Source organism: Trachurus trachurus (genome assembly GCF_905171665.1).
Source record: "Trachurus trachurus genome assembly, chromosome: 9".
NCBI classification, from domain to species: Eukaryota; Metazoa; Chordata; class Actinopteri; order Carangiformes; family Carangidae; genus Trachurus; species Trachurus trachurus.
The window spans coordinates 12,053,054-12,067,344 of NC_139895.1; the positions used below are offsets into that span (position 1 = coordinate 12,053,054).

Here is a 14,291-nt window from a genome sequence, read left to right on the forward strand (position 1 = left end):
TGTTAAAGGTTCGACAGCGCTGTGGCACAGACAGGATGTCTCCAACAAACTGCAGCGTCCAGTGCAGGAAATCAGTTGTGTTTTCCTTTCTCATCCTCAACAGTATTTTCACACCAGATCCCACAGCTTCACAGATTACACTGTGTTTTTTTTCCCTCTGCGTGAACTTTCAACATTGGAAAAAGGTTTGACAGCAGGAGGAGGACGGGTTGAAGGACGTTCCTGTGGCTGCTCGGCTGTGTGTCGACGCTCTGTCTTGTTGTTGTTTTTTTTTTTGCCTTTTCTACATGTGCCGCTTTTACAGTTGCACAGTTGTAGCCGCAGTAACCATCACTGAGGCGTGGTCGCACCCACAGATCAGTCAGAGGCTTTAGCAAGGCTTCACCCAGCCAGGTGTCTGTGTGTGTGTATGTGTGTGTGCAACAGATGTTCTTTCGTCACTTGAAAACAGACGGTGCTACTGTAGGACACTACACAACGTACACTGTGTCTACTTTCTGCTGTCGATCAAACCCTGACGTCCTGTCACCTCTGTTTACATGAAGGAGGCCAGACTGATGGAGTGTGGACGGGGGAGGAGGGGGGAGGAGGAGGAGGAGGGGGGAGGAGGATGGAAGTGGTGATTAACATGAGAAAAGAGCTCGTCCTCAGCTTTCTCTTCCTCTTCACATTGTCTGCTTTGTGTCTCTGGCTCTCAGTGGCAGGACAAGTCACTTCCTTAGAGACGGCAGCGAGTCAGCAGTTCAACACACTAGCAACAGACAAAATCTGATTATACACTCTTAAAATATCTCAGTTTTCATCTGGGTCAGTGTTAAACAGAGTGATTGTCCTGCTAGTCTGGCATTTCAGCTATAGAATCTCAACTTTTATTAATAAAAATTATCTCTGTTCTCGCATCCAAGAAGCTATTTGTAAGTTTTGCCATTGCTACACAGCTAATGTTAGTTTAGCTGTTTAGTTTACTTTACTTTACTTTTTACTTTACTTTTTACTAATATAATTACAATATATTAGTGGAGTGTTAATGTGAGACGGAGTTGTTTTAGAGGCAAATGTAGAGATTGACTAGTACCGTTATCATCCCATAGCGTGGTGAATGCGCAGGTCACAACTTGTCCACCAGAGCGTTTTGGAGTTGTTGGATTGTGTATTTGATGAGTTTGATGAGGGAAACCAAGAAACTCCATTAGCCTCCGTAGCGTAGCTCTGAGCAGCTCACGGCTCTGCTCCGCCGTTCTAAAAATAGCTTGCACCGACAATTAAAAGTAACAAACCTACTGCTATGACTATAGGGATTATAGCAATGGACCAAATTGCCAAAATGTTGAACTATCCCTTTAACAAGAGACATTCCAAGATGGTCGCTGCGTCACTGAGCTTCCAGTACCAGTTATTTTACAGAAACACTGGTGGTAAAACATCCCCTGCCTGTTTTATGAAACAGAAGAAGAGATTCAGACGAGTTCACCTGCTGTATACCATCAACTTCTTAAAACATGAAATGTGGAAACAGGAATCAGAATTGTTAATTGTGTTTTCTCCACATAAATGTGGTGGTGACCTCAGACGCCACAGCGCGGCTCCGGGTCAGAGCAGGGCGACCATATTTTGTAACTGATACTTCCCAGGGGGCTTTGCTGCTGTTGCTGCCTTATGGTCTTTTTTTTTCTCTCTCTCTCCTTGAAAGCTGCAGCAGCGCTCCCAGTCTGGATCCTACATTTACTCATCAAATATTGGTCGACGTGTTGTAGAGAAAGAGCTATAGCTAAATTACTAAACTGCTTCCTGAATGACAACTGTGTGCGCTCCGCTCCAGTCGCATGACGACGCAGGCCTCTCTGTCTTTGTTATGGCTTTTTTTTTTTCTAGTACAAAGACAGAGGAAGCTTTGCCAGATCGTTTCCTCGCCGCTGTGAATCTGCGTGAAAATCTGGCCATGGAAATCAAAAAAAAAAAAAAAAAAATGATACAGATTGTGGCACTCGCTCACTCAGTCACTCTCGCTCCCTCTCTCTCTTCTTTTCTCTCACCCCCTACTCCCTCGTTCTCTTCCTCCCTTCCTCTGTGGGTGTCTGGTACACTAAGTGCTTCGTGATTGCCAGGGCCGTGAGGAAGAGGTACAATTGGCGGAGGCGTCGACGGCCCTCAGCCAAGTGTCCTTGCTTCCCCCGAGTGTGTGTGTGTGTTTTTTTTTATTTCTTTGCTGGCAGTGTTTTGGTGGAGTGACAGCAGAGTCAGACATCAGCCGCTCGGTGGTAACAACAACGCTGCATGGCAACACCGACCGACCGACCATAGTGAAATTACCATAACAGCTCTTGTGTTGCTTCTCACACCTGCACTTAATGTGTCAGGCAAAAAAAAAAAAAAAAAAAGTCACACAAGACCTCGCCACGTTTCCATTTGCTTGAACGGTAGAAGTGTTTATATGTACAGTACATGTGACTCAGACTGACGAAGAGTAAAAGACCTGCAGCAGGTGATGGAGGAGACACGTGTAACTTCTTTAAAAATTAATGAAATGTTCCTGATTCAATTGAGCAAGGTCACAATTTTGCACGTTTTGCAGTTATATCGGTGCACGCTGCTACGTAAGGGTATTAGGGCCACTAATGGAAAAAAAATGAGAGGATGAATCAATTTTTTCATTATGCACTTCAAGAATGAAGTTGAAATGTCAAGAAAAAAGTCGAAATGCAGTGTGGGGAATATGTGAAAATTTGAAAACACATGATATGATATTAATTAAGTGTGCAGAAACCTACTTTTACCGTTATACTCCAAGGATGTAGTCGCACTCGGCTCCTAATTTGATAGACCAATTAGGAAATTTTGACTTTTTTTCTTGACATTTCAACTTTATTCTCGAACTGCATAATGAAAAAAAAAAAAAAAGTGGTGGCCCTAATACTCTTCCATACACTGCAGATACTGCAGACCGAAGGTAATAAAGATTGAAACTCAGTGCATCACATGTGATATAACATTATGTGGAAGACATTCAATACAAATTTTCATCATGCACACAGTTAAATTGTGACTGTGTTTTGGCTGCTGGACTCTTTGTGATCTATGTTAAACGTCATCATGAGCTTTTAAAGTGATAGTGCAGTTTGTTATTAGTTGGGATGTGTGAGGTTCTTGTATCTTCTCTGTGATTTGGTTCTGTTGTCTCAGTTTAGCAGCCCACAGCAGCAGTGACGTGCTGCTGTGGGCGAGTCCCTCCACAAAAACATGTTAATTGACATCGTTTTAAATAGTTTGGGATGCATTCAGGACATTAATGTCAGTTCGTGTTCATACTGTTGCCATTTTAACTTCATCAAAATAGAACAACTTTAAATTAATGAAATGTTTGTTTACGTGACACCAGCCTACATCAGTCAATGTTACTATATCATCACATGTAGTAATATCCCACTGGGAGATAATGATGATGATGATGATCAGGTGCAACTCTCTGAATCGTGGAAACTAGTTTGTTTGTATTGGAGGCAGGTGGATGACTGATGTAAACATGCAGATCAAATGACATCAGAGCTAATCTGCATATATTGATACATTATAGTCAAGAAAATGTTAGAACATAATGAAAAATATTATTCAAATTCAAAATCTTGAAATAACATCTTCACATTGGCTTGTTTTTTTTTCAATCAAGTCTGAAAATCCCCAAATATTTACTTTGCCGTCACACAAGCTCAAGAAAACCAAGAAAGAAACTCAAATCTAAAGATCAAATCTAGAGTTAAAGTCAGTGGACATCTGTCTACTGTTGCAGATAGATGTACTGTAATAATATCAACGTGTAGTAAATATTCAGCCTGGTCTGTGCTGATGTGTTTGCTTTAGGATCAGTGCTGGGAGGCTCGTCGACTGTGTGGATGTCGTTGCTCTTATCAGTGTGTTGGTGACGGTGAGTCACACTAATGATGAGCGGGCGGCTCAAGGTGGAAATGATTTTAATCGATTCTTGGCACATACACACTCCGCTGCAGATCCAGATTGAAATATAACCCAGGTGGATTATCACGTAAATATGTTAAAGGAGATTTTTTTTTTCCTATGGTCGACTCGACCTGATGTTTTTCAGCTGCAGCGTCGTCGTGACTCATCATCAGCCTGTTATTTAATTAAAGCTGTTTCTGATCAACAGTTTTAAAGCCGTATAATCCCGCCCACTCCTCTGGCTCAGATGTGTGTGTGTGTGTGTGTGTGTGTGTGTGTGTGTGTTTATGACATTCACACTGATGCTGACGAGGCCAAAAGTCGGGTTTTCTGTGATGTGGTGAATCCTGTGGGAATTAAAAACCGTAGTCTTCAGTATCCCAGCAACCGATTGAGTATAGTTGTTATTGTCTGGTGTTCATTTTATCATTTTGTATTGTCCATTGTCCAGGATTCATCATCAATATCTGTTCATTTATCTGAAGTAAAAGTGGCTACTAGTAAAACTTCTTTTAAAAGTCATATTTAACGTTTCAGGACCACAGTCGATACATATTTTGACAAACCTCTCCTTCTCCTCTGGTAGCGGTCAGTTTGCTGTGGTCCGAAGATGTCGGCACCGGGGCACCGGGGCGGAGTTCGCCGCCAAGTTCATCAAGAAGCGGCGCAGCAAGTCGAGTCGGCGCGGGGTGACGAGGGAGGACATCGAGAGGGAGGTGAGCATCCTGAAGGAGATCCAGCACCCCAACATCATCACGCTGCACGAAGTCTTCGAGAACAAGGCGGAGGTCATCCTGATCCTGGAGCTGTGAGTGGCCTACAGTACTCTTCTCCTTCTTCTTCTTTTTTCTTTTATCTCTGTGCTCATAACGACTCAGCACTTTACAATTTTTTACTGTTTTTACTGCAGGATGAGACGTGCACCTCTCACAACAGAGTTAGCATAAAGATGATAGAAGACATTTAAGAGCTTTGAAAAACATTACAAGCTTAAAGATTGGGACAAAACTCCTATAAACTTGGATCAGTGATGTACAGTAATCTGTGTATGGGTCAATGACATGACGCAAGTTACCCAATGTCAATGGGTTTAACTGGTACTTTTTCATAGAAATCTGATTTACAGGAAAATAAATCTAGACTCAAATGTGGAATAAATCTAATTCACTTTTGCAATGCAAGACTATGGTTCTCGACAAATTTGACATAATTTGTCACATTATTTAGAAGAAAAGCGGTGTTTTTAGGATATGTCCAGCCCAGTGGTGCCGAATATAGAAATACAGCAAACGTTCAATTTCAATTCAATGTTTTCAAAATATATATATAAGTACACTTAAATTCACTGTAGGTGGATAACATATTTAATATTTATCATTATTTTGTGGATACACCATTTGACATTTTCAGGAGTATTCATCAGTCTTACTTTTGTTAAAAAATAAATGGTTCAATGGTTCATAAACCCAACATTAATACATGTACATTTTAACAAATCTGATGCATACTTTTAAAACAACTTTTTATTTGTCACTGACCCATATACAGTGTCATGCAAAAGTTTGGGCACCCCTGGTCAAAATGTCTGTTAATGTGAACAGTTCAGCAAGTGGAAGATGAAATGATCTCCAAAAGGCGTAAAGTTACAGTTGACACATTCCCTTTACACCTTAAACAATATAATAATAATATGATAAAAGGGTCTGCAGCAAAGGTTTGTCAACCCTGCATAGTTATAGTAGCTAGTAGCCCCCCTATGGAAACTATAACAGAGTGTAAATAGTAAATATCTTATCTGAGAGCTCAAGTCTCCTGGGTTTCCTGTTCTTTGTTTCCTCTTTTTCACTCTCAAATTGTAGAAAACTAAAATAATACACTGATATTGATTAGAATATTGCAGAAACGTTCTGCCTTTTTACAGATCATTTCATTTTTCACTTGCTGAACTGTTCACATTAACAGACATTTTGACCAGGGGTGCCTAAACTTTTGCATGATGCCACTGTATAGTCAGAACATAAGGCAGCAGAATGTCGCTCAGCGTTTCCCATGTGAAAGTCTTTGTAGCGTTATAGAAACACACAGTTGAACCGACAGTCTTTCTTCTCCTCTTTTTTTAAAAGTTGAAATTCCAGTTCGCCAGGTTATAGGCTTCTTCAAACACTGTACCATCATTTACATTTACACCACAAGTATCCAGCTGACACACTTATAGTCAAAGCAAACAGGCGTAAGAAGCAGAGTACACCTCACTGAATAGATCTATAACCCCCCCGCCCCTCTTCCTCCTCCTCCTCCTCCTCACAGCCAACGGTAACGCTGCCTGACAACATTCCTGACAAATGATCACAAACGATAGTGAACAGAGAGGAAGAAACAACAAACTCTCTCCAGGACGGTGTTGCAATCTGAGTCTGAAAAATAATAATAAGTCGGTGGCTCGTCTCCAGCTTGATAGGGGAGAGAGCAGGGCGATCAACTCGTACAGGTGGACGTGATGTTTGAGTAAATGATTAAATGAAATCAGATGGGTAAAAAATAATGAACAAGCTTTAATAAATCCAAAAATTAATCTCATTTAACATCATCAAGCATAAAATTAACAGTGTTTTAGAAAAGAGATAATCACGTGTGGTGCTGCAGCTGTCCTCATTTTTCTTCTCCAAAATGTGTAAAAATGTTTCCTCTCACTCCAACGAGACAAATGCAACGTTTTACACTCAGTTAAAATCATTTCCATATAATGTCCTCTCTGCAATCTGTTATCTGAATACGTCTGTGGACAGAAATAATCTATTCAGCTGCAGCACAATGATGCTGGAGTTTATATTTACAATGCCCAGTGTCTAAATAATAGTGCACCCCCTTCCTCCCTCCTCCTCCTCCTCCTCCTCCTTCCTCTCCCCCCACAGTTTGGTGTTGTTGGAAAGTCCAGAGTATTTGGCCGTCTCCTTCTACAAAGACACAAAAATGGGTCCAGTTTGTCAACAACAGCCAAATGCATCAGTCCGTCCATACAGCAGAATTGGTTTGCGATATTGCACACAATCAATGTTATGCAATGGTCTTAGTATTGATAATACACAGATATAAACAGAGAAGTTTGAGACACTGGCGTCCTGTATAAACTATAAATGATCCATTATTATCCAGACTCATTTATCAAGAATAGCAGCAAAGCAATACCACATGTGGTTTATCAAAGTGCATCCAGTTCAACGGAGCTGCTTAAAAGTAAAACGTTTTCCTTGTCTCCTGAAACCTCGGCTGAATTTGTATCAGTTAATCCATTAGAGAGGTTCAGTGATTTAGGTTCATTAGAAGAATTTGTCTTTGTCTGTGTGAGCAGAACAGACAAACAGACCCAGAAGACGGTGAAGAAGTAGGAGTAGAAATACAAATCAGAAACAGGGATTAAGCTGCTCCAACTCCAGGAATAAGACAGTTACAAGAATAAACATTTAATAGAAACAATCTAACCTCCAGTCCTTCTTTTCTTTCCTCCTGTTCTGTGCTAAGTATGAGGATCTGAGAGAGGTGTTATTCCATGAAATCTATAGACGAAACCCTGAAATATTTTGTTGGTTGGTTGGTTTAATTTCAGTGTGTTTAATTAAGACTGCTAGTTTTATTTCCAAAGCCTGGGAAAGAAGACAGGATAGTTTGTTTAATTAATCTTCGATGAACTCTCTGAAGCTTGGTACAGTTTTCTTTAATGGAAAATGGTTTTGAACTCTCCTTGCTCCTGAGGATCTGGCTGTTTTAAACTGTATTTTTGTCTGTTTGTTTCCTTATTTCCTTGATGTGTTGATGACGTACTCTGGTCCTGGTTTGTTTTCTTGTCGTCTTGTACTGTAAGCGCATGCGGGCTGGGCATACGGTGTACGTATGCATGACACAGTAATTGATTTAAATTAGGGATGTCCCGACCCAAGCACATTTTTTTGCCCCCAATCCGAGTCTGAGTCATTTGATTTTGAGTATCTGTCCATACCGAGTCCCGATCCGATACTTTGGCAGTGCAGTAAAAAAAAAGAAAGAACACATCCAAGTTGCTTACTCGTTGACATTGAACATGCGCCATAGAGCCTTAATGACGCGACCAGCACTAGTCAACTGTATATTTCTATGCGCCCACTCTCCACTTTCCGCAAACGTGTAGTGTTTAATTACAACATGGACGTACGGACAACGTTACATTTTTGATACATCAGCGATCCGGATGTTTTTCACCCGATTCTGATCACTTGAAAATTACGTGATCGACCCCGATTTCCGATCATTCATTTATTCATTCCATAATCAGACATGTTATTTATTCTGTGTGTGTTTTTAATCGGTCTCCTCAGTCAGATCTGGCCTCAGTCTTTCTGCCACATAAACGATAAGAGGTTGTAACGGCTGAGGAATTCTGGGTGGAGTCGCCTCGGGTCGGTGGTGCTGTGTAGTTCCCAGGGAGAGTGGTGTTGGTGGTGGTGGTGGTGTTGGGTTGGGTGGAGGGGTGGAGGGGGGGGCGTTGAGTCTCAGACATGTTGTCAGCACCGTGTCTCCGCTCATCAGCCTCGACCCTACAGCCTGTACGTTATCTCTCCTCCTCCTCCTCCTCCAGCTGTCGTCCTCCACCCTGTCTGATGTGTGGTGTTGTTTTTGCTGCTTCATCTAGCACCTCACACATCCACATCCACCGGCTGGTTGTTGTAGAGGAGCTACATATTCACACAAGTCAGGTTTTTTAGATTCAAAATAAAACAAACACATCCTCCTCCTCCTCCTCCCAGGTGATGATGGTTCAGAGGAAACACTTTAAAGGGATAGTTCACTCAAAATTGAAATTTCACTCATTATCTACTCACCCTCATGTCGACTAAGGGCTGGGAGAAGTTTCAGAGTTCTCCGTGCCTTCTCTGAGTTACAGCGGGGCTCCGTGCAGCACTGCACTGCCATATGACGGTTGCGAACGGAGCTCACTTTTCTTCGTCCAAAAAGACACACCAAAAAACATCCAAATACCTCCATAGTGCTCGTCTGTAATGTCCCTCTTGTATTGAAGCCCCAACATGAGAAATAGTTCCGAAAAAAATTAAATAAGTCTATATTTTAAGCTTGTTTGTAGCGGAAGCTCCCAGTGTTGCTCTGCCGGAATCTCGCGCGATTTGCGGAGCCGTGAACTGGGTGTCAATCCAAATCGTGCGAGATTTGCACTAACACAGGCAAAGCAGTGAACTGAGACACTGGGAACCGTCATATGGCAGTGCAGTGCTGCGCCGAGCCCCCCTGTAACTCAGAGAAGGCACGGAGGACTCTGAAACTTCTCCCAGCCCTTAGTCAACATGAGTGAAATTTCAATTTTGGGTGAACTATCCCTTTAATGATCTGAAATCTAATATCACGGCTCCGGCTCCATTGTCTGTGGAGGAGAACCTGTTTATTTTCTTGGCTCGTCGACTCGTCTGTCATGGATGACGGAGCCCAAAGGTCCCCAAACCTGTTTATGTTTATCAAGGTCCCACAGAAAGATCAGACTGGAGCGTCATTGACACAGTAGACAATAACACAAGTTATGACTTTCCACCATCAGATAGGAAGATCATCAACTTGTAATGGACAAATAATGAGTTTAGACTAAATGCAACTTCATTTATTTACCAATTTGCTTGCAAGTTATTATTTTTTTATGGGTTTATTCAGCGGTTAGTCATCTGTTTGTGACTATTTTGCATTTTATTTCCCATTATTCTGCAGTTCATATTGTAACATTATGAATACAGTATTACATTCCTCTCTAAAGTTTTAAATTCAACCTGCAGAGCCGCTGATGATGATCATCTGATGAGATTTGTTCTTCGGGAAGTCGCCTGATGGGATGTTTGTCATTGTTGTGTGTTTGCGTGTGGGCAGGTACAGATGGAAGAGTAAATACGAACCAACCAACTGTGAAAGATCAAACATGAAAAGATAGAGAGAGACACCACGCAGTAGTTGGATTGTTTTTGAATGTACAGCAGCCGTGTTGATGTGTGTAAAACTCTTTACCTGATCTTACCTGATGAGGGTTTTTGCACATTTCTGGATGGTCTAAAGCAGCGTTTTGAGATTTCTGATGAAGCAGCGTCGGGTCTTTCTTGTGTCGGACAGCTCCTGTCAGTTTTTGTGCGAGCGTCTCTGCAGCGACACACCCACTGCATTAATGAGCAGACAGACCTCAGATCTGCTGACGCTGCTCTGAAAATTGGCCAAAAAACAGAGCCCTCTGACCGCAGCCATCGATTAATCACCTCAAAATATTAAAGCACGACTTCTAATCAGGGTTAAAAAAAAATTAAGGAGATCATGTTTTTAGTGTGTGATCCTATTGCAGTGGACGGCTCAGTGTTAATGCTGAGCTGATGCTGCATGGCTGCCGACCAAATTTACAAAATGTAATTCAGTAGGAGGAGATTTTACTGTTTTTTTTTTTAGAGGAGAGCAGTTAAATGTCTGTTTTTTATTTTTTATGCCCAGTCTTTGTCAAGCGAATAATTTAAAATCAGTTACGTAATTGTATAAATTAAAATCCTCCACCACTGCTCCTGGGTCTGTAATTATAATTAGTGGGATGACACGATGCTGCGTTTTAGTCTCTGCAGCCTCAGGCAGGTAAAACAACAAGTTAAATATTTGGTTTCATGTTGTGGCCTTTTGTCCTCCTCCTCCTCCTCCTCTTCCTCCCACTGAACTCTGGGTAAATACAACCGTGACAGAAACTGACCTTTGACCTACAGCGCCGCCGCCGGCCGACCTGTACTGTAAGAAAACAGACGGAGGTGACACGTCGGGGCAGAAACTGTCTTTTCTTTTTCTTTTTTTCTGGCTGCGAACGCAACTTTACACCCAGTGAACCAGCGGAGCAGATGATGAAATAAACATCCCAGATACAGAGTGGGTGTTTAGTGAGAGGAGGGGGCGGAGGTCCCAGCTGTGCAGCTGGTGTTTCCTCCCTGAAGGGCGGAGTAGTGTGTGTGAGTGTGTTGGTGTGTGTGTGTGTTTCTGTGTGTGTGTTGTGCGAGGTTTCCGTGCCTGCAGCAGAAGTGAAGACAGGAAACTGATGTGGATTTTATATGAAAATCGAAGCAATCGTTGAAAAGGCGTAACCTAACACAGAGAGGTGGCGACTGAAGTGAAAGCATTTTGTCTTGGTCACTTTAATTCTGCACATGTTTTACAAGACAAACGTGTGTGTGTGTGTGTGTGTGTGTGTGTGTGTGTGTGTGTGTGTGTGTGTGTGTGTGTGTGTGTGTGTGTGTGTGTGTGTGTGTGTGTGTGTGTGTGTGTGTGTGTGTGTGTGTGTGTGTGTGTGTGTGTGTGTGAGGACGCTCAGACGAGGATGAGCTGGGCTGTAATTACAGTTATCTGTGCTCTTCCTCTCTTCTACTTTCTCTGTCACACTTTCCCTCGCTGCAGGCTTCACTCACGTTATCGTGCTGTGACCGTGATAAATCCTCTGCTCTCTCTCTCTCTCTGTTTCTTCTCCTCTCCTCTTCTTATCCTCTCATCACTCGCTGCTTCATCATCACTCACTATCACTACCAGTTTTTAATAATTATTCAATATGTGCTGAGTCATGCTGTGGTTTCCCTTTTTTTTTTTTAATGAGCTGCAGCTCTGAACAGACTCTTTATAAGTTTGGAGAGATAAAGACGCAGGGTCATGTGTTTGTAATGATGATTAGCAAGAATTAATGCTGATTATGAACTTCAAGAGGGGATTTTACACAAAGCTGAATAATTTAATTTGTATATGACACATAAAGACATCTCTGACATCAAAACCTCAAGAAGCCTAAGCTGAATTTCAGCTTTCGCCCATTTGTGTTGCCATTTTGATGATTAAATAATTGTTTTTTGTTTTCAGCCTCTTAAATGTAAAATTTTATACTTTTCTATGCCATACATGGTGGTAATCTAAATATATTTGGCAGTGGACACGAGTATGTTTTGAACTTTAAAATCATCATATAGTAAAAAATACCAGGTCGTGGTCGGTGTTCAGAATCTGTATTTTGTCCTAATCTTTGTGCCGTTGGATGTGTAAATAAACTTCACGATGCAACAAGTGATCAGCTCATAGATTGATGGATAGATTGGTGGTTTTGTATTCAAACATGAAGCATTTTATTGGGAACCGCAGCGCTGGTTAAAATGTGCTAGGGACGTGTAAATTGGTCGAGCTCTAATGCACCAGGATGATTAGATTACATCAGCTCAGTTCTCTTAAGCAGGGATTTGTAGCTGGCTCTGATCTGAGAGATCTCACATTTTAATTCTCCCTCTCTCCCGCTCTTTCTCTCTCTCTCTCTACCTCTCCTCTTTGTTGCAGCGTGGCCGGCGGTGAGCTCTTCGACTTCCTGGCAGAGAAGGAGTCGCTGAGCGAGGAGGAGGCCACTCAGTTCCTCAAGCAGATCCTGGACGGAGTCTTCTACCTGCACGCCAAACAAATCGCCCACTTTGACCTTAAGGTACTGCACTGGATGTGGGATGTGTGTATTGTGCATTTTATAACACACTATAACGTAAACGCTGTCCTTAAATCCACACTGCATATTAATACCAAGAAGATTTTGGCAATTTAAAGAGGAACTATGCTACATTTTTACCTTAAAGCTGCACTGTGTAACTTCTCTTGTTGTCTATTTACAAAAATCGATTATTTCGTTCAAAAGCATGTGTTACATTAATTAGTAATCACCCCCATCGACAAACTGAAGTGTTCTGATAAGCTTTAAATCTTCCATATAGAGTGGGTAAGCTCAGTGCTGGCTGCCATGTTGTGCCGCCATCTTTTACGTTCAGTGGCAGCGTGACCGTAGCTAACCACAGGAACATTAACTCACCGTTAGATGGGAGTCATTTCTACACAATGTCCCTTTTAATTAAACAGCTTCGGAGTGATGTTAAATCAATGACTTGTAACTACAGTAGTTCCAGGGAGAATGGAGGCTCTCTGCCTTCCACCTGGCGTCTCTTGGCTGAAAACCAACCTTGTAAGATCAGAGCCTCCAACCCGGTGTCCCAGCTCTCGTCTCTGCGGCACCGCCACACAAACGCGCCCTGTAACCCGTAATCTCTTGTTTATGACAGATAAGACTACACAAATATACAAATCGTAACATTGTATGTCATATAACGTTATGTACCACTCTATTAATTGCTATCTTGCTTGCGTCCTTAAAAACAAATGCACATGGCCGAGAGGAAGGTTCGCAACACAGCAGAAAAGCGACAGGACTTGCCGAGTTCCCCTTCAAGAAGATTGATATCATAGTGTTACCAGAAATAAATTGGCTACTTGCTCATATTTCTAAGCAAAAACATCAACCATTTGTTGCTTCTAGTTTCTCAGGTGTGGGAATTTGCTCCTTTAGTTTGTTTTATAAGTGACAGTGAACTCACCACCTTGGGTTTTGGGCTGATGTTTGGATAGAACAAGCCGGCTTGTCTGAAGGTTTCAGTGTGTTAATCTCAACCCTCTGAAGAGGTGAAGTAAACTCTGAATAAAATATAAAGAATCTAAAATCCATTTGGTTCTTGGATGTGATGCTGGAGTCAAATGAGCTTCATTACAGCACACATTTGTCATCGTGGGAAAAGCCAAGCAGTTACTATTAACACTGATAACAGCTGTGTTGTGATCAAGTGACAGTGAGCCGGTATTAATAATACAGGAACCCTGAAACTAAAGGAATTCAATCATGATTAACTAAACAAGACTGTTGAAATTAAAATGCATGAAGACAGTGAAGGTCACACAGTTTCTTTGCTTTCTTGCATAATATTAACTTTATCTATTATTTACTATGGAGTTGAGACGCAGCAATGCACGGACACCAGATGAGACCAGAGTGAATTCGTCCTCAACTTGTTTCAGACGCTTCAACAAATGCAAATTAGACTTTTCAAGTGATTAGATTCTTGATCGAGAGAGCCAAAGCCAATTTAAGAAATGGAAATATGCACTCTGCTCATGACTGAGAGTTTTCATAATAACACTTTGGACACGAGAGATGAGGACAGTGGCTCATTCAAGGTTGTATTATTACACTACAATTAAACAAAACCTCCAGCATCATGTTATCAGGTCACAGTCAGATGTTTCCTGCAGCTCTTAGAGTCGTTTGAGGTTCACGTTCATTTTCCTAAATGTCTTAAGTAATGTGAGTTAATCGAATTATTATTATTATTTTGTAGCATTCGCTGGCCTCGCTTGTCCCTCTCCTTTTACATCAGCTCCTATTAAAAGATTTTAGTTTGAGCCGACGTGTCCGAGGCTTAATTACCATGACTAATCTGTTTTTATAACTTCTC

The 14,291-nt window shown here is 41.6% G+C and overlaps 1 protein-coding gene across 1 annotated transcript in view; it reads left to right on the forward strand.

The window, feature by feature from the left end:
- The window catches only part of dapk1 (death-associated protein kinase 1), a 103,679-nt gene that overhangs the window by 30,722 nt on the left and 58,666 nt on the right, over window positions 1-14,291 (forward strand). Inside the window, exons 2-3 of the mRNA XM_083979151.1 lie at window positions 4,538-4,759; window positions 12,307-12,445. Coding sequence (XP_083835277.1) covers window positions 4,538-4,759; window positions 12,307-12,445 — 361 coding nt within the window. The remainder of the gene's footprint in view (window positions 1-4,537; window positions 4,760-12,306; window positions 12,446-14,291) is intronic.